Source organism: Halichoerus grypus, chromosome 6, assembly GCF_964656455.1.
Source record: "Halichoerus grypus chromosome 6, mHalGry1.hap1.1, whole genome shotgun sequence".
Classification (NCBI taxonomy): domain Eukaryota; kingdom Metazoa; phylum Chordata; class Mammalia; order Carnivora; family Phocidae; genus Halichoerus; species Halichoerus grypus.
In genome coordinates this window covers 1,436,100-1,460,590 of record NC_135717.1, presented here as the reverse complement: position 1 = coordinate 1,460,590, position 24,491 = coordinate 1,436,100, and the positions used below count along the sequence as shown (strand labels likewise).

At 54.2% G+C, this 24,491-nt stretch overlaps 1 protein-coding gene across 9 annotated transcripts in view; it reads left to right on the top strand.

Annotated features, from left to right (window-relative positions):
- Positions 1-24,491, top strand: part of MAD1L1 (mitotic arrest deficient 1 like 1) — a 319,758-nt gene that overhangs the window by 206,103 nt on the left and 89,164 nt on the right. For all 9 annotated transcript variants that reach the window (XM_036074189.2, XM_036074187.2, XM_036074183.2 and 6 more), the window contains one exon: positions 4,307-4,395. In XM_036074189.2, the coding sequence (XP_035930082.1) occupies positions 4,307-4,395 (89 nt within the window). The remainder of the gene's footprint in view (positions 1-4,306; positions 4,396-24,491) is intronic.

Below are 24,491 nucleotides of genomic sequence, written 5' to 3'. Positions count from 1 at the left end.
CCCCCCCCCCACGTGAGGGCTGAGGAGAAGCAGAGTTCCTGGCGGGGAGGGCGTGCGGGGCTTGCTCAGCAGCACCCCACAGGTGCGGACACGCACGTGGTCCCGGGGCTGGGGCTCCTGCACTGGACCCTCGTGAGCCGCGCCTCGACGGTAGGGAATAGAGCAAACACGTACGTAAATCTCAAAAGAATAGACGTGAGTCGTACCACAGCTCAACTGAGATAAAAATCTGAATGAAACGAATACTTCGACTCCGGAAGTGATAGAAACGTTAGAGGTGAAATACAGGTGTTGCCCAGTGGCCGCCCTGCCCTCCCCCCGAGAGAAGCAGCAGAAACCAGTCGCATCGGGCTGAGGCAGTTTTGGGGGGGAATCTGTGAGGCCGTCCGAACACGGACCCCGTGCGTGCCGCGCGCGCTGACCGGAGCTCGGAGGGGGAGGCTGCTGGGCGGTGAGCGACGACTGCTGTGTGGGCGCCCTGCGCGCAGGGGCTCAGGCTGCCCACGGCTCGGGCACGGAGCCCGCAGCCCAGCCGCGCCCCACGGCTTCCCCCGCACTGGGCTCCTGGATTGTTTGTGGGGCGAGTGCTCCGTATTTGCTGAAAGGCGTTGGACAAAAACCCAACGTTAGTTTTAATAAAACGTGAACATATGGATAATTTCTCAGCATAATAGAGTGTGTCTATTTCAACCCCAAACTGACATGCTGTAAATAGGACGCTACGAACTTCCGCTCCAGGGACACCGCAGACCGCTCGGGACGTCCGGGGCTCCTGGTGTGGGGGGCAGCCCCAGGCCCAGGGGAGGGGGCCGTCGCTCTCGCAGCGGACGTGACTGCGCCGAGCCCGCCGGCTGAGAGCCGCTGCAGCAGCCCGAGCGGCGGGCACGGGTCGGGGCAGGAGTGCTGAGGCCTGCACGCACAGACACCGACGAGACGAGAAAGCGCACCCGCGTGCAAGAGCAGCAGAGCGGGGTACACAGAAGCCCCCGCCGGCCACCCCCGGCGCGTGCGCGAGGCTGAGGCTCCCCCGTGAGCCAGACAGGTGGCCGCGCGCTCACACGCTGACTCCCCGGTCTGAGCATTTAACCCAATCCCAGTGTTTTCTGAAAAGGTTTCGGTTTTTGTTTTGTTGAGGTGCTTGAGGGCAGGGATGGGGTGGGAGAGAGGAAGGACCCTGGAACTGTCGCGGACAGGATGGTGGATGGAGGAGGAAGTCAGAAGCAGACGCAGAACTTGGTGACGGCAAGGGGATGTCGCGCCTCGGGATCCTCGTATGGGGACGTTGGGGGCCGGCGGGGGGACCAGCGCATGCAAGAGCGGCCTCGCCACGGCGTTGACTTCATGCAGTCGGGTGGGAAGCGGCGCAAACCGTCGTCCCTGGAGACGGGTCAGCGAGAGGTGGGAGTTCACGGGGCCGCAGACATGACCCAGGAGGCTGTCTCCACGCTGGTTTGGAAATCTCTCCAAAATAGATTAAAGGGCGCCTGGGTGGCTCAGTTGCTTAAGCGACTGCCTTCGGCTCAGGTCATGATCCTGGAGTCCCGGGATCGAGTCCCGCATCGGGCTCCCTGTTCGGCAGGGAGTCTGCTTCTCCCTCTCACCCTCCCCCCTCTCATGTGTTCTCTCTCTCATTCTCTCTCTTTCAAATAAATAAATCTTAAAAAAAAAAAAAATAGATTAAGTGAGAAAACCAGAGTACCAAACAAGGTGAGGCTGTCTTACCGTTTTTCTAACAGTAAGTGAAGAGCTAAGTTAGGGGACGAGCCGATTCCTATTTGCGGGCGGAAGCACAGACCGTCCTGGAGCCACACGGCCGGACGGCTCCAGGTGGCTGCAGCTAGCGCCGGGGTGACTAGGGTGCTTTTGCCAAGGCCTCTGGGGTGTGTACGCGTTGTGTCCCACATCTGACCCTCGGGTCCTGAGGCTGCATAGCGTTCACAGCACGCGGGGGGAGGGGAGCAGGCCTGGGCCGGGACCGTGACGTCCCTGCGGAGCATCCTGTCTTGCGGCTCTGCAGACCGGCTTTGCTGCACGAGCACTCGGAGCTGTGAGGTGTGAGCCTGCTCTGCTCAGGACACGGAGAGGGATCAGCCCAGACTGCGCTCGGGCTGGTTCTGTGTCCTTCCAGGAGAGTCGGCCTGGTTTGGCTGTGGCCAGGAAGAGGACACAGGGACCACCAGCTCCTGCGTAAGCATCTGGGCGGTGTCAGAAAGGAGTGGGGAGCCTGGCCAGTTCAGGGAGGTATATGTGTGGGAGGAGCAGGAGGGGCCCCGGCCACGGTGGACGCCGCTTCTCCGCGAGTATGAGCAGGCTTTGCTCCACGTCGTGGTGCTGCGGCGGGGTCGCCTCATGCCTGCCCTGTGCAGGGGGACTGTGGCCAGTGGGCACTGGCGGGCATGTGCCGGGACTCTGACTCTCTCCTTTCCTCTGGGGACTTCGTGGAGGCCACTCCCACTCGAGCTTGCTCTCCACGACCAGCAGGATGGGGGTCATCCACGTATGTGACCTCGATGATTAGTATCAGGGTTTCATACAGACTGGACGCCTCGGGCCCAAGAAGTCCTAAGTAAGCTGCCCCAGGGGGACGTTTCCAGGAACAGCCTAGAGAGGATGTTTTCGAGAAGGCTGCTCCTTCAGGCCCAGGAAGGCAGACACGTGGAGACACACTCTGCTCCCTCAGCCCCGGGCCACGCTGATCTGTCAGCACCCTTCCCACAGACGCTGTTGGTGCCCAGCTCAGGACAGCGGCATCGTCCACGTGCTGGTGCAGGACGGGGAGCTCTCGGCCGCCCCGGTGAAGGGGCAGGGGTTTCAGCCGTGTGGCCCAGAGGGTAGTGAGGCAGGTCTGCAGACGCGGACTGGACACGTCATTCCCAGCCTGGACCTTTGGGTGGGTGTGACGGGAGGTCTCTTCCTGAAATCACCTGTCCCCTGGCGTGCAGTCGGGTGGGGAGGTCGAGTGGCCTTCCTTTGGGGCATCAGGACAGGCGGCTGCGGGGAGGGGCCGCTGCGGGAGCTGTGTGCAGGCCACCCCCCGATGAGGTAGGGAGACTCGTGTCTGCCCTGCACCCCCAGCCCGTCAGCTCCCCCTGCAGCACTCACCAGACTGTCATGGTCGTTGTCCCGTTCAGGGGCTTCTGTGGGGCTCTGGAGCTCGAGACACTGGTCAGCTCACACCCATGCTTCTTTCTGCAGCCGACTAAGGTCATTTCTAACGAGCACTGACTTGTCAGAGCCCCTCGGGGACGTCCGCCCCGCGGACCGGGTCTTGTGTGATGAGGAGTGGTGAAGGCTGACAGGTCCACGTTCTTGGTGGTGAGCCCGCCACCCACGGGGCTGCACCTGCAGGAAAGCCTTGTGAAAGACGAAGGCCCCCTGCCACCTCTGCCGGCCTTCCTGTTCTCTCACATGACACAGGCTGAACGCTGCGAACTCGGGGGCACTCAGAGCCCCCCACCATCTGAGATTCCCACGGGAGCCTCGAAACCCATGTCTGCGCCAGAGCAGACCATCCCGGGTGCACGTGAGGGGCCCACCGCCCCCCTGCTTTCCTGTCTTGTTGCACGGTCGGTCACCGAGCATCTGTTCTGGCGCAAGAACTGGGCGGACAGCGGTCAGAAAGACTGACCCCGGTCAGACTGACGGGTGCAGAGCCACATCTGCGAGACAGGGCCCCGAGGAACAGCCCTGGCGTCCTGAGCAAGGAGCTGGGGTCGGGGAGGAAGCATGCTCTCAGGGAGCAGGAGTTCTGGGGGCTGTACGCAGACTGCAGGCTCGCTCCCGTGCAGGCCCCCGCCGCTGCCCCTGTTCCTGCGCCTGGACCACAGGCAGGAATCCCCTCCCCGCTCCTTCTCCGGCTTTTGTGCATCTCCAGTCCCCATTCCCTTCCAGGCAGTCTGTGTCACCTGTCATTCTGCAAGGGAATTCAAAGCAGCAAATAAATAAGATACCATGACTATTAAAGCAGATCAAAGCATTGGTAAACTTGGGCTATGTTCTTTCCAGCTGCTGGGACCCCCTTTCCCCAGACTTTGATGTTTCCCGTCAGCATGCCCCAGAGTGAGTGTGTGTCTGCTGCCGCCCCAGGGGTGGGCGCCGAGAGGGATGTTGTGTCTGGCGGGCTGTGAGGTCCGGCCGCCCCGGGTCCCCGGGGCACAGGGTAGCCCAGGAGACGGCGGCTCTGCCCCCAGTGTCACCCCCTCCCCCTGGGAGCCGGGCGCAGGATCTCCGGTCTCGGGGCCCGTGGGGGCGGGTGGGGCGGGGCAGCAGCAGCCCCTCCCGCTGACCTGCTTGTGCTTCCTCGCAGCTGGAGATGGAGGTGAAGATGCTGCAATCTCAGTCCAGCACCGCCGAGCAGAGCTTCCCACTGTCCAGGGAGGAGGCGGGCTCGCTCAGGTACGTCAGCACCGGTGGCCTCCGGGCCTGCCTTCCCGAATCGCGCTCCGTCCACTCGGAGTCCTGCATGGACACTAGGCTCTGCGCCCCCAGCACTGAGGGGTGTGCCGGGTTCTGCCGTCTGCGCGGGGCAGCAGGGGCTTGTCCGGAGCCGGGCACAAACGGCCTTGTTTCAGGAGAGAGCTGCTCACAGGGCGCTTCCCGAATGTCAGCCAGGCCACCTTCAGTCCGTGTGTCCGGCCTGCTCAGAACACGCCTGTTTCCCCAGAGGCTTTCCCGATCCTCCTGACCCTGTCCTGACGCAGCACGCCGCCCACCTCCTGGGCCGGGAGAGGTAGCAGGTCCTGAAGGAGGAGGTTTTCAGGGACACCTCGGTGGAGCTCTGAGGGCCTACTCCCAGCTCCCCTTGGCTCCCCCAGTTGGCCCTGTTGTTTCAGTTTGTTACTGGAAAGTGGCCGATGGGCAATAGATGGCGTCTCCCCAGAATCTCTGGGTGCAAAGTGAGTGCAGGCCAAGCAGCCTGGGTTCTGGGGTGCTCTGAGCGCCTGCTGCCGGCCAGGCACAGGGCGCCCGGTTTCCCATCCTCAGGAGCTTCGGCGGGTTGGGGAGGCGGGGTGGGTGAGCACCCTGCTGCTTGGTGACATGCTGGGGGTTGGGGCGTGAGCTCGTCAGGCCCTGTGTCCCGCTCTGGGGCTGTTTGCTCGTCTGCGCTGGGTGGGCAGCCCTCCTTTGCGGGTTGTGAGAACCGGTGCGACATGATGTGTCAGCCGTGGACTCCCCCACGGGAAGTGTGTGGCTGCAGGAATGGCCCCCCTCTGGGTTCCAGGTTTCTCCCGTCGCTTCCGGAGCCTCTCTCGTGTCAGGACCTTGGCCTCATAAATAGTGTCACTGGGGACCCCCCCGATTCCGCAGTCGCCCGTTTGTTATCCTCTGACTTGTTCAGATGCGAGTGTGTGCTGTGGGTGTCCCCCGGGCTGAGCATGGGGACAAAGCAGGGTGAGCAGGGGCACATCTTGTCTGTCTTCCTGGATGTTACAGCGTAATGGGGGTCAGGGGGGACGTCGTTCGCATAAAATCATGTCAGCAGCGTGGGGCTGCCAAAGCACGGCAGAGGTGCTGCGAGAACCGGTGTCCGTGGGGGGCTCTGGCGGTGGGCCAGGCGGGGATGGGGACCCAGGGGTCAGCGGGGAAGCGGCAGCGTGTGAGGGATGCGGGCGTGCCGTCCAGGCCCTGGTCTGCTGTTGGCTGCGCTCATTTGCATGGGCTGTCACGCTTTGGGTGGATTCCTTTTTATTTATCTTTAAGTTTTAAATAAAAGGCTTTATCAGTGATATCTCATACATCAAGATCAAAGCTTCCCGCCCCCACCGTTTCGTTTGGTGAAAGCAACTGTGGGAGACGAGCCTTTGTGGCTAATTAATCAAAACTGGGTCGGCAATTATGTGGACCACTTGCCGGGGCGCGTGCACATGGCCCTCTGAGTTTCTGGCCGCTCCAGGGAGGGCTGGAACCACGCGTGACAGCCCTGTGGCGAGGGTCCCTGCTGGGCGGGCTCCAGGGTCCGCCGAGCACAGCCACGGGGAGCCCCCAGCCCCGGCCCTTTCTCGGGACCAGTGGCTAGGAAACAAGGTCTGTGAGGCCCTGCCAGCCCCTCAGCTGCTATGGCGTGGGCGGACCCCTCAGTTTACCCCCCAGTTCACCCCGCCGTTCACCCCACGGTTCACCCCAGGTTCACTGCCCCATTCACCCCACGGTTCACCCCGCTGTTCACCCCACGGTTCACCCCCCCGGTTCACCCCGCTGTTCATCCCCCAGTTCAACCCGCTGTTCACCCCACAGTTCACCCCAGGTTCACCGCCCCATTCACCCCACGGTTCACCCTGCTGTTCACCCCACGGTTCACCCCCCGGTTCACCCTGCTGTTCATCCCCTGGTTCACCCCCCGATTCACCCCACGGTTCACCCCGCTGTTCACCCCCCAGTTCAACCCCATGGTTCACCCCGCGGTTCACCCCCCGGTTCACCGTCAGGTGAAGTGCGTGGGGTCGAGGATGTGAGGTCCAGGTGATGCATTAACTGTGCACACACGGAGTGTTGCTCTTTAACCAGCAAACCAGGGGAACCTGCACAGAGATGGACGTGGTTGCTGTGGGCCTTTCCACCGGAAAAAATCCTGGTGCTCTCTTTTCTGCTGTCACGTGGCAGCCAGATCCTGAGTGTGGTCTGTGCATTCAGTGGCCAGGTGGACTTCAGTTCCCCGGAGTCGCGTGTGGCTCTGCTGCACCTGCCGGCCCCTCCCCCTGCTCTCGGCCCAGCCCCAGGCGGCCCTCTCCACCAGCCCAGGACCCCTGCTTCGGGGATGGCAGGCACCGTGCCCCCTGGTCCCACCCACACCCTTTCCAGAAGGCCAGGTGCTAGACTCTTGTTTTTTAAAAAATCTTGTATTGAACAAGTCCTTGTTGAACACCCCGTCTTCTGTGCACCCACGAGTCTATGATCAGGAAGACACAGGCCCTGCCCCCTGAGCTCCCAGAACGGTTGGGCGATCTCAGAGACGAGGGCACCGCTGGACAGGGCCATGGCAGCCCAGCCCCCACCCACAGCCCAGGCCTTGAGGGCAAAACTAGCCTCCCTGCGTGTCAGACCTGCCGATGCCTCCTCCTTTCAGACCTGGGGCCGTGGGCCTCAGCGAGTGGTCCTGGTGGAGAGGTGGTGCCGCCGGGTGAGGCAGTTCTCCAGCCCTGGTGCTCACAGGCCATGAGCTCCTGGGTCAGCACCGGGTGTCTCAGGGGAGGCCGGGGAGGCCGGGGCCAGCCCGCAGGAGCCTCTGCGGCCTCACACTCCCCGCCGACTGGCAGCTCCGTTGGGAGGTCGGACGGGGAAGCCTCTGGTCAGCAGGACTCCTTCTCCTGGGCCACAGGCACCCCTGTGAGCAATGGCCTGACCACCAAGCCTGGGCCCCTCTGCCAAGCCCCTGCTCCGCAGGCTGGAGCTTGGTGGCCTCTCCCGAGGGCCGGGTGCCAGGCTGCAGAGACATGCGGCGGTGGAGGGGTGTGCCTCTGTCCGTCTCTCTCGGGGCCTAAGCGTCTTGTCCTTGACGCCTGTTTCCACCTGCTGCAGGGACCTGCTCGGGCCTGTGCTCCTGTGCTGCGCAGGGCGCTCAGCGGCCTCCGGAGACCCTGCCCTTCAGTCCTTGGGGATTCTCTTGGGTTGTTCCCGGATTATTTCTTCTCTTCGGTTTCTCTAGTTCTTCTTTCTGAGACTAGTATCATTTGGGTGTTGAACTTCCTGAATTCGTGCTCTGTTTTAAAAAGATTTTTGGTCTTATTTTCCATCTTTTTATTCTACTTTCTGTAACATATTCTCAGATTTATCATCCTGTTCTTACTGTATTTCTACAGTGATGTTTCCTAAAATTTCTTGTTGTTTGGTGGTTGTTCCTTGAATATCCTTTTATACTTCAGACGCCTTGTTGAGGCTTCACGAGCACACTGTGTCCGCTCTGCAGCTTTCTTCTCTCCGGGCGGCCTCTTCTCTCTTGGCTGCTTCCGTGGTCAAGTCAGCGTGGCCGGTGTAAACCAGACCTTTCTCTCTCGTGCTGGATGCTGTCCTCAAGAGTGTGGTGGGCCCGGCCATCTGCTCACGGTGCAGGTGGGGCCCGGAGGGCTCTGCTGGGCCACCGCACGGGGCCTCGGGACTGGTCGTGTCTTTGGGGAAGATCCTGTCTGCGAGGCGTAGCTGCTGCCATGCCTGGGAACTGAGGGGACAGGACGGGGAAGCTCAGCATCACTATGGAAACCTTCCCGAAGGCCCCCGGTCACAGCAGTGACTTTGCACTTTATCTGGTGTTCCTCGGCCCAGAGACCCGCTATTTTCTCTCTCAAGAAAATAAACCTCTGGTGTTCTTCTAAGACAGGGAGAGAAAAGGGTGACGGAAAACACAGAGATGCTGGCTTTTCCAAAGATCTCCGTGCCCCCTTCTGGTCAGTCATCCCGTTCTGGCATGCCCTCCCCTTGTGACTCCAAACCTGGCATGACACACAGGCGGGCAAGACCTGGAAGGGGAGCGAAGGCGGCCCACGTGGGGCCCTGGGACTTGAGCAGCGTGGTGGTGAGCTCCCCGAGCCCCTGGACCAGGAGCTGCAGAGGCTCTGACCTGGACCAGCTGCAGGCACACACCTGGGAGGCTCGAGGGAAAGCCTTTCTGACAACCCCCGCCCCACGACCACCAGCAGGGGCACTCGGGCCCCACAGCGCGTGTCAGCCGGGCCAGTGGGGACCCACCTTCTGCACCCCCAGAGCAGGCAGAGTGCCAGCTTTGTCAGCAGGGCGAGGGCAGCCGGCCTTCCGTGGCCCCCTGGGCAGGAGCCGCCGCCACCCAGATTTCCCTGCATCCGAGAGCTGTAGCAAGACCGCAGGGCCTGCTCCCCGCCTCCCACCGCCCCAGGCTCAGAAGGCTCAGCAGGAAGCCTGCACTCCGACCTGTAGCAGCAGGGTGGCCCTGTTTTCCCATCCCTCGTGTCCGTGGGACCCCACTGTGTGCAGGGTCCACCTCTGCCAGCATTGTGTGAGCAGGGCCCACGGGTAGCGGGACTTGCACCTGCTTCCTGGACTCGCACTGCGTCTACACGGGGCTACCCGCCAAACGCAGATGAACTCGGTTGCAGGATATGGTAAAACATCTCCGATCCTGCCCAGAGCCAGGCTGTCGTAACGTGAACGAGAGAAGACCGGCTGCAGGGCAGTGGCGTGGGCGGTAGAATTATCTGACAAGGATCGTGGAGCAGCCGTCGTAAAAACGCGTCGGCGAACAGTTATCAATCTTTAAGCAAATGAAAAAATGGTAAACCTCGACAAAGGAGAAATTAGTTTAAAAAAGAAAAGAAGAAGAGCCCAACAGAAATTTTTGTATACCTGGAAAATCCAGCCACCAGAAATGCAGACTTCACAGGGCAGACTCAGCAGTGGGCCGGGGACGGAGTCGTGACCTCCGAGGCAGATGGACAGATGGCATCAGTTAGAAGGATGCAGGAAACAGGCTGACAGCTGACAAACGGGAGCGGAGCCGCTGGGATCGGGGCCCCGGAGATAAACATGCATTAATTGGAGCCCTGGAGGCAAGAGAAAGACTGGAGCTGGAAAAATATCTGAAGAAACAATGCCTGAAAATTCCTCGGATGCAGTGAAGGGCATGAACATACAGACTGAAGAAGCCGGGCGAACCGCACACCAAGTACAGCCGGGGAAATTCACACGCGGCACATCCTGATTAATATGAACTTAGAGACAGAGTCTTGAAAGGAGCTGCAGAGAAACGCTGCCCCGTGCGCGGGGACGCCACTTGGAGCAGCGTGGAGCTGGCCTCGGGGACCACGGAGGCCGTCCTTCACGCTCTGAAACAAGCTGTCCGCCAGGGACCGTGAGCTTCAGGGCCAGCAGAGAAGCCAGACGTCCTCGGAGTGCCAGTAACAGAGACCCTGTGCTGAGCGGCTAAGGGAGCGCCCCCAATAGAAGGACAGGTTGACAGAGGGGAGGAGGGCAGTGGCGTGGGCTGTCCTCCCCCAGCGTTCGCTGAATGGCACTCGGTGGTCCGCAGCCCGTGGCCGCACACAGCGGTGGCGCTCCTTGCATGTGGGGGGCCGGGCCCCGGGGGCAGCTCCGCTTCCGCTCCTCACCTCGGCGTCCAGTCAGTCATGCCGCCGGCCGAGGGACCACGAAGGTGGCTCCGCAGTGTGCTGTACGCCAAACCACTGTCAGTAAATACAAAGGAATCCTAAAAGCATCCAAGGAGGGCAAAAAATGAGAAACAGAGGCATAGTCAGAGAACAAATAATACCGTGGCAGATTTAAGCAGGAGCAAATCGGTAACTACTTTTAATGGAAATGATCTAGATGCACCAGTTAAAAGATGGCGATGAGCAGGTGGATAAAAGCACAGACCTCTCCTGTTCTGCTGACGAGGCTCCCTGGGGCCACAGCCATCTAGGTAGGGTGAAAGGGAAGGGTGAAAGATGGGGCACCACTCACACATTAATTTCTTCATGTAGGCATAGCTGTCTTAACTAATATCAGATAAAATATACTTGAGAGCAAAGAAGGTTGTTGTAGACAAAAAGGGACATCACACGAAGACCAGTGTAGCAAGAAGACATGATGACCCCGAGTGTGTTCACACCAAACAGCACAACTTTAGGACACGAAGCAAGAAGCGGTAGGACTGACAGCAGGAACAGACGATCCACGTGCACGGCCGAGGCCTCAGCTCAGCTCAGACGGCGGGACCGCTGGAAGGGACCGCGTGAAGTCACGGAGGAACTCAGCATCACCGCCAACCACAGGGTCCGGCCGGCGTTTATGGAGCGTTCTGTGGATCCCTCCTTCCACGGGCACCCAGGCATCACTAAGACAGGCCACGTCTGGGGTCATGAAACACACTTGGAAGCATCGAAGTTACAGAGCACGCTCTTAGAGGTAACAGGAAAACGACGGGACCATCTCTTCCCATGTGCACATTAGACGGCGCACCTCTAAATAGCCCACGTGTGAAAAAGGAAGTCTCGAAAGAGAAGTCAACACAACTGAGTGGTCATGGTAAGGCACAGACCTAAATCCATGAGACACGGCTCCGTGAGTGCCGAGGAGGTGGATAGCGCTCAAAGGGGGAAGGTCTCAAACTTCTATTCCAGCCTCTAGCCCCAAACAAGCAGAAACAAAGAAATAGTAAGTAGCAAACAATAATGAAATTGAAAGGAGAGAAACAGTAGAAAATATTATTGAAACAAAACCTTCTTTGAAAAAGGGCAATAAAATCAATAAACTTCTAGCAAAACAGACACACATGGAAAGAGAAAACAGTCACCTGTATCAGGAACGAGATGGGGATGTCCCTAGATCCCGTAGCCATCTAAAGGGTATAATGGGAGTTCTCCGGACGGTTTATACTTACAAATTTGTTACCTTAGGAGCAACGGACCAATTCCTCAAAAACCAGACTCCCAAAACTCAACCAACATGAAATCGATCATCTGCTTAGTCTTGTAAGCATTAACTAATTGAGTTCATAACTAAAATCCTTCCCCAAAAGATATTTCCAGGCCCACATGGTGTCCCTGGAGAATTCTAAACACTTGAAGAGTAGTATCAGTTTTATGCAGTCTCCTCCAGAAAAAAGAGGAGGTTGTCAGGGTTTTGGGGGGAACGGGTGTATGTGTGTCCAGGAGGATGGCGTGAGCGGCCTTCTGTGCTGACCCAGTTCTGCGTCTTGCCCTCGGTGGTTACATAGATCTGCGTGTACGGTGGGTTCTCATGCGGGCTAGCAAGTGGGAGCCTCCGCGGGCTGCACCAGGGTCAGCTTTCCTGGGTTTGATACTGAACTGTATTTGCTCCGGTTGTTACCACGGAGGGAGACTATGTGAAGAGCTCATGGTCCTCCTTGTACGTTTTTTCAAGTTACTGTAATTATTTCCTACAAAGTTAAAAACAAAACAAGAAAACCCACCTCCAGACAATCTTCCAGTTTGAGCCCTACCCTCTCCCTGTTTCCAGAAGTGACTACTGGTGGTGCCCATTCCTGAGACTGTAGGATTTTCTTGGCTTTTCCACTGCCAGCCCAGGATTTAGCTTTTTGGGTTATTTACCACTCCTCCATCTGCTTTCCAGCTTCTAAAGGTCTTTTGATGTTGTTCCTTCCTTTATTTTCTTTGTCCTCTTGGGAGTACAAAGTATAGAAAACAAAGAGGAGAACGTTTACTCTTGTTTTAGTGAGATTTTGAGAAAGATTGCACTTAAATCTATGTATAGGAACCACCATCTCTCACTGGAGTCTTGGTGTTTTTTCCATTCACGTATGTTTTATAAACAGTGAAGCACATCATTCAAACCCTGTTTTTTCACTTTGTAACCTAACACTTTCCCATGTTTTTACAGACTCTTTGTAAATATTAATGGAGAGTCTGTTCCAAAACACAGTTAATTAATCTACTTTTGGAGTTTGAGTTGTATCAAGTTTTCAGCCGTTCAGAGCAAGCTACGATGAACATCTCCGTGCATTAACTGTTGTCCGTGTTTTGACACATGTGCAAGCATATTTTCTGGGTCTCAGAAGCCTGACGGCATTTAGACCGCGGGAGTCTGGCTGCGTCTGGGGTTCTGGTGCATCGTACTTCACGGGTGAGGACAGCTCCTGGCTCCGGTAGTGACAGCAGTTGTTGTAGCCAGAGCAGCTGACATCGATTCAGTACTTTCCGTGGGCCGGCTCTGCACCTGTGCGTTCTCTGTGCTAGTCTGCGGAAGTCTACAGTCCAAAGAGGGTTTTAGAAAACAGTGTTCTCCTGAGGGTGGTTAACCTGCAGCAGAATGCATCCCCGTAAAAAATACAGTGTTACGACCGCTGGAGTACCAGGGGCAGACTCGTGCAGCTGTCCCCGCCGGGCACAGGTCTAAGATGGTGCGTCCTCTTTGGAGAAGGTTAAAACAATAATGAAACCAAATGCAAGCCAGTTTCCTTTTATCACTGTGTGCCTTCAGTTCTAAAGGAGGTCAGCAATAAAATTACCCCCCCCACCTTCACCCCCACCTAGTGCTGTAGACACGTTTGATAGATGTGCACACATGCACTTGCTGTCACAGTAAGGTACAGATAAAGTACAGAATGTTCCCAGGAGCTTTTTTATATTTTACTTTAAAAGTATTACCCAGGGATGCCTGGGTGACTCAGTTGTTAAGCGTCTGCCTTCGGCTCAGGTCATGATCTCAGGGTCCTGGGATCGAGCCCCGCAACAGGCGCCTTGCTCAGCAGGGAGTCTGCTTCTCCCTCTTCCTGCCGCTCCCCCTGCTTGTGCTCTCTCTCTCTCTCTCTTTCTCTGACAAATAAATAAATAAAATCTTTTAAAAAATTATTTATATGGTAAAATTGCCTTTTTTCATGAGGGGTGCCATTCTATGAATTTTAATTTAAGCCCCTTAGTTGGAAAACAAAGTAATTTAATCACCTCAGAATCCCCCTTGTGCCCTTCCATTGTAACCACCCACCTCCACACTGCTGACCCCTTGGCAACCATGGACACCTTCTCCATTTTTGTCAGTAATGTCTGATGAGTGGAATCCTACAATATGTAATTTTCTGAGACTGGCTTTGTTTACCTGGCATCAGTGAGATTCATCCACGTTGTTACCTGTATAAAGCCCATTCTTTTCCGATGACTGTTGATTTCTAGTAAGTTTTGAAACCAGGATGTTTCAAGAACCAGCTTCGTTCTTCTTTTTCAAGATTATTTGGACTCTTCAGAAGTCTTAACCACACTAAAATCTTCCTATCCCTGAACATGGGATGCCTTCCATTTATTTTGGTTTTCTTTCATTTCTTTCTTTTTTTTTTTTTTTAAGATTTCATTTTTAAGTAATCTCTACACACAACGTGGGGCTCAAACTTAAAACCCTGAGATCAAGAGTCGCATACTCTTCTGACTGAGCCAGCCAGGTGCCCCTTCTTTCATTTCTTTTAGTAATGTTTAGCTGTTTTCAACATACACACCTTTACCTCCCTGGGTAAATTAATTCCTAAGTATTTTGTTCTTTTTGATACTGTTGTAAATGGAATTGTTTTCTTAATTTCCTTTTGAGATTATTCATTACTAGTAGATAGATATATAACTGAGTTTTACATAATTGATTTTGTAGTTTGCAGCTTCCTGAATTCATTTATTAACTCTAACAGATGTGTGTTTGTTTTGCAGATTTTTAGGGTTTTCTAGATTGTGGCAGCTGCAAATACAGTTTTCTTTCTTTCTTTCTAATATGGAAACCTTTTATTTCTTTTTATTGCCTAATCGCTTGGGCTAGAACTTCTAGTAGTATATCAAATGGAAGTGGTGAGAGCAGGCACCCTTGTCTTGTTTCTGATCTTGGGGGAAAACCTTTCAATCTTGTACCAATGAGATTGGTAATAGCTGTGGGTTTTTTCAAAAGTGCCCTTTGTCATGTTGAAGTTCCTCTCTGTTCGTAGCTGTTCGTAGGTTGAGTGTTGTAGGTGAAGTTGGAAGGAACTTACCCGTCTGTTGAATAAGGGTTATTGGTCTGTGGTTTTCTCGTGGTGTCTTTGCCTGGCTACAGGACCACCGTGATGCTGGTCTTGTAGAATGAATCTGGAAGGGTGCCCTCTTCTTTAACTTTTTGGAGGAATTTGGGAAGGATTGGTGTTAATTGCCTTGTAATGTTTGGTAGAATTCACCCGCAAAGCCATCCCGTCCTGTGCTTTTCTTTGTTGTTGTTTTATCACTGCTTCTATTTCCTCATTAGTACTGGTCTGTTCAGATTTCTGTTTCTTCTTGTGTCAGTTTTGGTAGTTTGTGAGTTGCTAGGAATTAGTCCCGGTTATCCAGTCTATGTAGAGTTGTCCACAGTCTTGTCTGGCAGTCCTTTTTCTTTTCATATCAGTTCTGAAGTTTGTTTTATTTTGGTTTACTATCGTACATTGCTATTACATAGAAGTGATTGATTTTTTTAGTTATTCATTTTGTATCTTGAAACCTTAATTAATTTTCTCATCAGTTTTATGAGGGTTCTTTTGTTTCAGTTCCTTGGGCGTTTCTACACAGATATTCTGTTGTCTATATATTTGGTCGGTTTGATGTCTTTGCCGAGTGGTATGCCTTTGGTCTCCTTCCTTGTGTTTTGTGCTGGTTGGCACTTCTGTACGATGTTGAGGTGGGATGATGAAGGTGGACACCTTTGCCTTGGTCTTGGTCTTGGGGGAGGGCATTCAGTCTTAGCCACTGAGAATGAGGTGAGCTGTAGGTTTTTTGTAGGTATCTTTTATCAGGATGTAGAAGTTCCCTTCTATTCTTGATTTACCATGAATGGATACTGAATTTTTTCGGGTCCTTTTTCCTTGAATTGACTGATAATGATCATGTGGTTTTCCTTCTTTAGACTGTCAGCATGGCAGATTCTGTTGATTTATTTTTCAGTATTGAACCAGCCTGACACCCTAAGATGAGCCCTCCTTGGTTGTGATGTATTGACCTTTTCACGTATTGCTGGATTCAGTTTGCTAATGTCTTGTTGATGAGTTTGTGTCCATATTCATGAGGGATGCTGGTCTGTAGCTCTCAGTGCTGTTCTTGTCTGGTTTTGTGCAGCATAATGCTGACCCAGTGAAATGAGTTGGGAAGCATCCCCTTCTCCTTTGTTTTCTGGAAGAGATGGTGTCGAATTGGCATCACTTCTTCTTTAAACGTTTGCACCCAGTAAAACCAACTAAGCCTAGATGTTTCTGTGTGTGAGGTTTTTAACTAACAGTGTAATGTCCTCACGAGTCCTAGAATTACCCAGGCTATGTCATTTATCTTGGGAGAACTCGGCTAGATTGTAGAATTGGTGCATTCCATATAAACTGTCAAGGTTCTATGTACGCAGTTGTGCACACAGCTCCTTTCTTGTCTGTCTGCAGGATTTGTAGGGGAAGCCTCTCGTTCCTGATATGATGACTTTGTGTCCTCTGTTTTTTCTTTTCTTTGCCAGTCTTGCTGGAGGTTCACTGTTTAATTGGCCTCTTCACAGAACCAGTGTTTGGTTTCTTTTATTTTTCTCTTTGTTCTTCTGTTTTCAGTTTCACTGACGTCTGCTCTTTATATATCCTTCCTTCTGCTTGCTCTGGGTAGATTTTTTCCCCTTTCTTTCTAGTTTCTTAAGGTGGAGGCTTAGATTATGATTTGAGATCTTGTTTTCCAATAGAAGTGTTCATGCACTGCTTCAGCTGCATGCCGCAGTGTGGTGTCATGTTCTCGTTTCATTCACGTAAACGTACTTTAGAATCTCATCAGTTGTTTCTCCAAACAACGTGTCATTTAGATGTGCGATGTTAGATTTTCAGACATTTACAGATTTTCCTGCTACTTGTCTTTTACTGACCTCTAATTCCATTATGGTCTGTGAGTATAGTTTGTACAGTTTCAGTTTTTAAAAATGTGCTAAGGTTTGTTAAATGCCGCAGGAATACGCCCTATCTTGGAGAATGCTTACCTGTCCTTGAGAAGGACTCTGTTGTCCTGGGGGGTGCATTGTGCCCGTGTCCATTAGACCTGCCTGGCCCATGGCCCATGCGGCCCCTTCTGCCTCAGCGTCTGCTTGTTGCTGCGAGTAGGAGTGAGGGCTCCAGCCGCACTCCCACTCTCCTGTGCTCTCCCTCCAGTGCGGCCCGCTGTTGCTTTGTGCATTTCGACATTCTGCTTTTAGCAGCAAGCACACTGAGGGTTATTGTGTGCTGCTGAATTAACCCCTTTCCAGGCACGTTCTCAGCAGTGTGTGTTTGCTTTGTGTCCACGTCACATTTGGTAATTCCTGCAAGAAGTCTCGACTCTGTTGTTCCTACGTGTGGTATGATTGGTGATCAGTGACTATGAATCACGGAGGCCCAGATGGTGGTTAGCACTGTTAGCAGCCAGGTGTTTCTTCGTTCAGGTGAGTGCACTTCCGTAGGACCCGCTGCTCCTGCAGACCCCGCAGGCTGCCGTGTGCACGGGGAACCAAAGCACTCGCTCGATTCGCTTTTCTGTGGCTCTGGGACCCAGCCCGCGGGCTCTCCACGCTGTGTCTGCACGTTGTGTCGTCATGGCCCCTTTCGGGCGGGCCGCCAGCTGGTCCCCTGCATCCGACGTCGACATAGCCACTTCGGCTCGCTCCCTTCTTCCTGTCGCCGTTCCTTTTTTTCACGTTTCTTTCTTGCGTGAGCCCTTACTACGTGCCAAGCACTGACTCATTTAATTCTTAAAACAAGCTGTAAAAAAACCCAGTATGGACTATTACTATCCCAACTTTATAGACGAAGGAAGTGAGAAAGGAGTAAGTATCTCATCCAGGGTGATACTGGAACCTTCTTTCATGCCAACTGTTCATTTTGGATTAAGTTTTGGTTTGCGGGAGGCTTGCAAAAACAGGACAAGAGCTCCCATGTGCATGTTTTCCGTCATCTCGAACATCTTCCGCTGGACACACCTGCTGTGGGCTTGTACCGTCGTCCTTTGGCTGCGCCGTTCATCTGCCCGCTGACGTCCAGTCCAGGCCCCGCCTTGGTTTTGGTTACCCCTGCCTCCTCTGCTCTGGACAGCATCCTGGTCTCTCTCTGTTTCCCGCAACCTCGTCAGCACTGGTGGCCGTGGCCGTCCCCGGGCCAGGCTTGTCTGACGTGTCTCATGAAGAGACCTAGGTTTGGGCTCTTGGGAGGAAGTCCATGGAGGTGAGGCCTCCTCATTGCACGAGACCAGGGGTCCGTAACACCGACACTTCCTTCCCGACGCACATCCTTGGTTCGCATTTTATCGCAAGTCGCTCTTTCCAAACTCCGCTTAGCAATTTCTGCTGAACAGCCATGTGCCACCAACACAAGGACACGGTTCAGCCAAACTCCTTGCGCTCTGTGGTGAGGCCCACCTTTCCTCCACCTTCCAGAAGATGCTCTTGGCTTCCACCGGAGTCCTCCCCATAGTCACCCTCAGTGCCCAGATTCCTGGCTGCAGCCTATGCCCGTCACCCGCTCTGAAGCCACATCCGCACGGGCAGGGGCTTGTCGCAGCGGCCCCCAGCCCTTGGGACCAAATCTGCCTCCGCGCTCAGGCCGCCATGCGTAGATGGCACAGCCCGGGCACTTTAAGCAACAGACATTTATTTTCTCCCTGTTGGAGGCTGTAAGTCTGAGGTCAGGGGGCCACGTGGTGGTTCCTGGTGAGGACCCTTCCTGGCTGCAGGCCTTGCCTTCCTGCCGAGTGCTCATGGTGGGGACAGTGTGCACAAGCCCTCGGGTATCTCTCTTACAGGGACACTTACCGCATCACGGGGTCCCACCCTCAGGACCTCAGCGAACCCTGCCTGCCTCCACGTTCCATCACACAGGGGTTAGGGCTTCAGCATAAGAATCTGGGGGGACACAGACGTTCAGTGCATCACAGGACCCCCTCCTTGCATGGACGACCCCAGAGCTGGGCCGGCAGCCTCTCTGTGCTGCAGACCCCACTGCGAATCCGACATGTGTTGCGTGTGGACGCGGTCATCTGTGCCTGTGAGCCCGACCCTTCGCTCTGTGCTGGAAACAGGGCGGGCATGTGATGCACGGCACGGTCCTGAGCCGACGGTCAGGGCCCGTCGGGGAGGGGGAGGCAGCAGGGAGTGCGTGCCACGTGGGAGCAGCGGGCGCTCAGGCTGGACAGGTGCATTGTGGGCCAGTGCCGCCGGCTGTGCCTGTCCAGGCCATTCTGGGGCCTCGCCCCTGGCACCCCTCCCCCATCACCGTTGCGTGGTCCAGTGGGAGCGGCTAGCAGCCGCCGTCTCCTCGCCGATTCCCGTGCACACCCTGCTTTGACTGGCTTCGTCTTCTCGAGAGGTGATCCGGGATGTCGTCCGGTTTGTGTAGCACCCCCCTCGTCTCAGGAACCTGGAGGCAGTTTCTAGAAACTCACACCACGGCTGCTTGCTTTGAACCACTTCAGGCAAAGCAGCCTTGTGAGCTTTGGAACACAGGCGGTTTATTCTCTCTCCCTCAGCGAGGTAACAGTTTGCCTGAAGAGGAGGCCCAGTGAAAGGAGGTGCTCCGTCTTAAAACGCGTAAACAAGCGTTATTTATGTGGGTTTGTTCTCTGACAGCGGCATGGATTACAGCAAGCCGTCTTACCGATACGCCTACAGCCACGCATGTGCTTATTTGAATGTAGCCCTCGAGAACATTTGCTCACGAGCCTTCAGAATCCGTAACATCCTGTTTTCACAGCAGCCTAGCAGGGCTTCTCATGCAGCCTGTGGCCCAGGATGCAGTGGTCCTTCCCACAGAAGGCTGCTTCCCCGAGGCGGCAGGTGCTGGCCCCCCCCACTCCTGGGGGCACCTCCTTGTCCGTCCCTCGGAGAAGCCCTGACCCAGCAGGAGCCCGACCGCCAGGGCCCGATTCCCGTCTGCGAGGGGGGCGCATGTCCACGCTCTGGCCCCTGCTCCCGCCTCTGCAGGGGGGGGGGGGGCCTGCAGCAGCGCTCGTGGGGGTGTGGGGTGGTGCACGTCAGCAGGTGTTTCTGCAGCTTTATTGGGGTGTGGCCGACAACAGGCTGCACGTGTTCTCACAGACACGCACGCCCCTGTCGAACGGTCACCACACTCCAGGTGCTGGACCTGCCCGTCACCCCCGACGTTTGCTCTCGAGGGCTTGGAAGCCTCCCTTCCTCCCTCACCCCAGGCGGCCCCTGATCTGCTCTCACTCGAGCGGACGGGTTGGCGTTTGATAAAGTTGGAGAGGAACGGACTCACGCAGTGTCCACTCTTCTGTGCCCGGCTTCACAGTTCTGACATCGCAGCGTGTGCGGATCAGTGGTGTGTTCCCTCAGATTGCCGGGTCGACATGCTGCGGTTTGTCCGCGTGCACTAGGGGTGGGCATTCGCTTTCCCCGGCTTTCGGCCGTCACAGACAAAGCAGCCTCATGTTACAAATAAAGTCCTTGTGTGGAGACATACTCCTGTTCTCCCGGGTCACTGCCGACGTGTGGAACGGTGGTGGCTGTGTGCTGCCCTGTTTCAGGAATCTGCCTGTCTGAGTGGCTGCCCCGCCCAGCATCCCCGCCACCAGCCCACAGCCCCCCAGGGCCCCCACAGCAGCACTTGGCCCGCAGCCTTTCCCACTGTACCCGGAATCGGTGCGCGGCCGCCCTGCTTGTGGTGTGCACTTTGTTTCCCTAACGACCGATGATGTTGACATGATGTTGAGCGTCTCTGCTTGTCATCGTCAGGGGTCTTGTTCTGCAAAGTGTTCCCACTCGTGTCCAGTTTTTACTCGACGGTTTGCTCCTTGCTGAGTCTGAGCGTTCTTCATCTGTTCTGGGTGCAGATCCTCTGTCACATACTTCCCTTGCACGCATCTCCCCCCATCCTGCGGCTCGCCATTTCGCTGCCTTGTGAGGCTTTGAAGGAGAAATCTGTGTCAGTGTTTTCTCTTTATTTGTGATGATTTGGATATTGTAGCTGTGAAACTTTGCCTATCCCAGATTCGCAGGTTTCCCCCTATATTCTTTAGTAATTTTATAATTTTTCAACTTACATGGAAGTTTCTATTTCCATTTTGAGTTAGTTTTTTATATTACACACATTACAGAATTGGAGGTTTTTGTTTTTTTTTTTTTAAACGAATACCTAGCTGTTCCAGCACCATTTGTTGAAAAGACATCCTTTCTGGGAGCCTGGGTGGCTCAGTCGACTAAGTGTCTGACTCTTACTTTGGCTCGTCGTGATCTCAGGGTCATGAGATTGAGCCCCGCGTCCAGCTCCATGCTCAGCGGGGACTCTGCTTGAGAGTCTTCCTCTCCCTCTGCTCCTCCTCCCGCTCACGTGCACTCGCTCTCTCTAAAATAAATAAATCTTTAAAAAGAGAAAGCATCCTTTCTATGCTGAATTGCCTTAGAATATTTATCAGCATAGGCTGTCCATGTGTAGGTGTTTATTTCTGGGCTCTGTTGTGTTTCCTCAGTCTGACTTCAGACCAAGGCTGTTTTGGTCACTCTGGCTTTATGACAGTTCTCGAAATTAGGTTGTTAGCTCTCCAGCCTTTTCCCCAATGTTGTTTTGAGCATTCTGGGCCTGTTACGTTTCCACATGACTTTTAGAATCAGTTTGTCCGTTTGTACAGAGAAATGTGTGGGATTTGACTGGGATGGCTTGGATTCTCTCGAACAGCGTGGGGAGAAGTGAGGTCTTGCAGGCTGGCCTTCTAGCCACAGCCACGTGCATCTCCATGTGTTTGGGCTGATGGTAATTCCCCTCCGCTCAGCGGACCCCTGCATAGTTATCAGAGGGTGGGCCTCCGACAGCTTCTCCAGATGGATCTCCACGTGCTCTGTGTTCTTGGATGCTGTATTATGTTTTCCAGTTATCTTTCTTTTCTAGCTCAATTCCATTAGGGTCACGGAAGATACTTTGAATTACTAAAATCCTTTTCAGCATGTTGAGCCTCTTTGCGTGGCCCAGCCTCTGTCTGTGTTCGTGAATGTGTGTCCGCCCGAGAGGACTGCCCTCTGTTGTGGTGGTCAGAGTGCTTCCACCGGACACTGAGTCAAGTTGGCTGGTCATGTTGTTCCTGTCTGCTTTTCCTTCTGGGGTTTTTGCTTCTCATTCTATCAGTTATCGAGAGAGTGGTACTGACATCTCTGGCTGTAACCGTGGGCTTGGCCATCTCTCCTTGCCTTTCTACCAGGTTTTGCTGCATCTCTCTTGAAGCTCTGTCGTCAGCCTGTGTGTGTTCAGGATGGTAGTGTTCTCCTGGCCAGTGGCCTCTTTATCATTGAATTTGCCTCGTGGGAGCCATTCCTGGCTCTGAAACTGACTTTGACGCCAGCAGGTCTCCAGCTTTCTGTCTTCCCCGTGCCACTGTCCCATGGAGCTTTGCCTCTCCGTGTCAGGAGCGCTCTTTTGTAGGCAGCGCGTAGTGGGGCTGTTCTCCCGACTCTGACGGCCTGCGGGTAGGCGGGTGGGTAGGCGGTGCCCGTGTCATGTGGCGGCCGGTACAGCTGGGTCGCACTCTCTTCTACTCGTCTCAGCTCTTCCTCTGCATTCCCTGTTCTGATTTTCTGGCTTCTTTCTCATTCAGTGGGTGTGTGTCATTATTTCATTGTATTTCCTTTTTTCACTTATTACTTGTCACTCTTGGCTATTTTGGGGGTTGTTTTCGGGGTTACGCTACACATCTTCCACTTACCACAGTCCTCCTGCAGGCGACGCCGTACCTTCCCCACGGGCAGCCTCGTACGCCCGTGTGTCTGATGTTCCCCTCGAGCCCCTGTGCGTGTCACACATTCTAGTCAGACTTCTACCTCAGACCCCGGGACACTTTTATTAGTGTTGTTGAAATGGTCTCTTCAAAAAATAGTAATTTGCCCGTGTCTTGGCTAGAAGATGCCGTGTGTATATACACGGTGGAATATTACTCAGCCATAAAGAAGAATGAGATCTAGCCATTTGTGACGACATGGATGGACCTCGAGGCTGTTACGCTCAGTGAACTAAATCAGAGAAACACAAATGCCGTAGCGTTGCACTCACGTGGAATCTCGAAGACGAAACGAGTGATCCAATGAAACAAAACAGAAGCGACTCACAGATACGAGAACAAACTGCTGGCTACCAGAGGGGGAGGGGTGGGCAAACCGGTGGGGGGATTAGGAGCCACAGACCTGCAGTTACAAAACAGGTGAGTCTCGGGGTGTGGCGTACGGCACAGAGAACGCAGCCCAGGACCACACAGTGACTTCGTGTGGAGGCAGACGGTGACGTCCATAGTCGCTACACCGTGGTGAGCCTTCCTTGACGTCCGTAGTCTCAGAGTCTCGGCGTCACACGCCTGAAACTCGTGTGATGGTGTTTGTCAACGGTACGTCAACTGCAAATAGAAGCTAGTAATTTCAGTGTCCTTATAAGATTTAGATGAAATTGAAAACCACGTACTTGCCAGGGTAGTCACGCTCTCCACGGCTGCTCGCTCCTTTGCGTGGATCCCAGTCTCCATGCAGGGTCCCCGTCCTGCTGCCGCAAGGGCTTCCCTTGGCCTCCCTCATGGAGCGGGTCTGCTGGTGACGCGTTCTTGTAGGTTCCGCTTGCCTCAGAACATCTTTATGAATATTTTCATTGGGAATCGAATTCTAGGTTGGCATTTTTTTCTTATTTCAGTATTTCAGAGATTTATCTTTTCTTTGTCATGTGCAAAGGGGGCTCTGTCTTGTGCTTGGGGTTTGTTGAGCTTCTTAGATCTGTGTATACTTTTCATCAAATTCAGCACTTTCTTGCAGTGTTTGTCCTTCTCTCCCTCCCTGTCCTTTCCTCCGGGGGCTCCACCCACACGGACGTTGTGCTCCGTGAAGTCGTCCCACAGCTCAGTGACAACCTTGTCAGTCTTAAATATTCCTTTTCTTGTCTGTTTTACTCGGGATTGTTTTGAGTGTTTTGTGTGTTGGGCTGTTTTTTTCTTTTCTTTTCTATAGTCTTCAAGTGTGAAACCCTTTCTCCTACAGAGTCGACTCTATAATTAGCCCATCCAGTGTGTTTTCAGCTCAGGTGCTGGGCCTTCCCCTCCAGGGATTGGGTCGTCTTGCTCTTTCCTCCTTACCCCGCTGAGCTGCTCAATAGCCTACTGTTGTTCCCATGTCCCAGCACTTTAGTAACTGTTTTAATGTACTTGGGTGCTACTTAATGTCTGCCATTCTTGGTCGGTTTCAATTGATTGATTATTCTCCTCATTATGGGTCATATTTTCCTACTTCTTTTAATGCCTGCTAGGCCTTGATTAGTTGGCAGACACTGAATTTTGGCTTGTTGGATTCTGAATGTTTTTGTATTCATATAAATCTTCTTGAGCTTTTTCAGAGATGCAATTAGGTTTCTTGGAAAGAGTTTGGTCCTTTCAGATCTCGTGTGATTTGCTGGGCCGTTCTGGAGCACTTCTCAGTCTAGAGATAATTATCTCTCGCTCCTGAGCCAAGACCTTCCTGAATAATCTATGAAATGTGAGCTTTCCATTCTGGCTGGGTGGGGAAGGCCCTGTTCCTCAGCCTGTGTATGTGCTGGGCACTGCTTCCTGGACACACTTTTTGATTTTTAAATCACATGAATATAGTGCCTTTCAGAAAATTAACTTAAAAAATGAAGACAAAAATAAGACTTTATTACGGTGAGCTGAAGCCTGCCGTTCGCCTGTGTCGGCCGCTGGCCTTCATAGCCTCTGGGCCCATGACGGAGGAGGGACGCGCGCGGTCCCCTGAGCCTGCTTCCCCCCCCCCCCCCCAGCCCGCATCTCTCTCCAGGCCATCTCCGTGGTTCTGTGTCCTCTGTGACATGTGGTCACACCTCCTGGGAGTGGACCATCAGGCACAGGACACGTGCAAGCTCCTACCTGTCCTGCCTCCACTTAGCCACCCGCCCCACCGAGCTATGGTCGGTGAAGACCCCCTGCAGAACCATCTTGGTCAGAACAGACATGTGCGCTGCACTCCCGGCCTGTGTGAGAGAGAGAGACAGAGACACACACACACACCCCTACACACACACACACCCCTACACACACACACACCCCTACACACACACA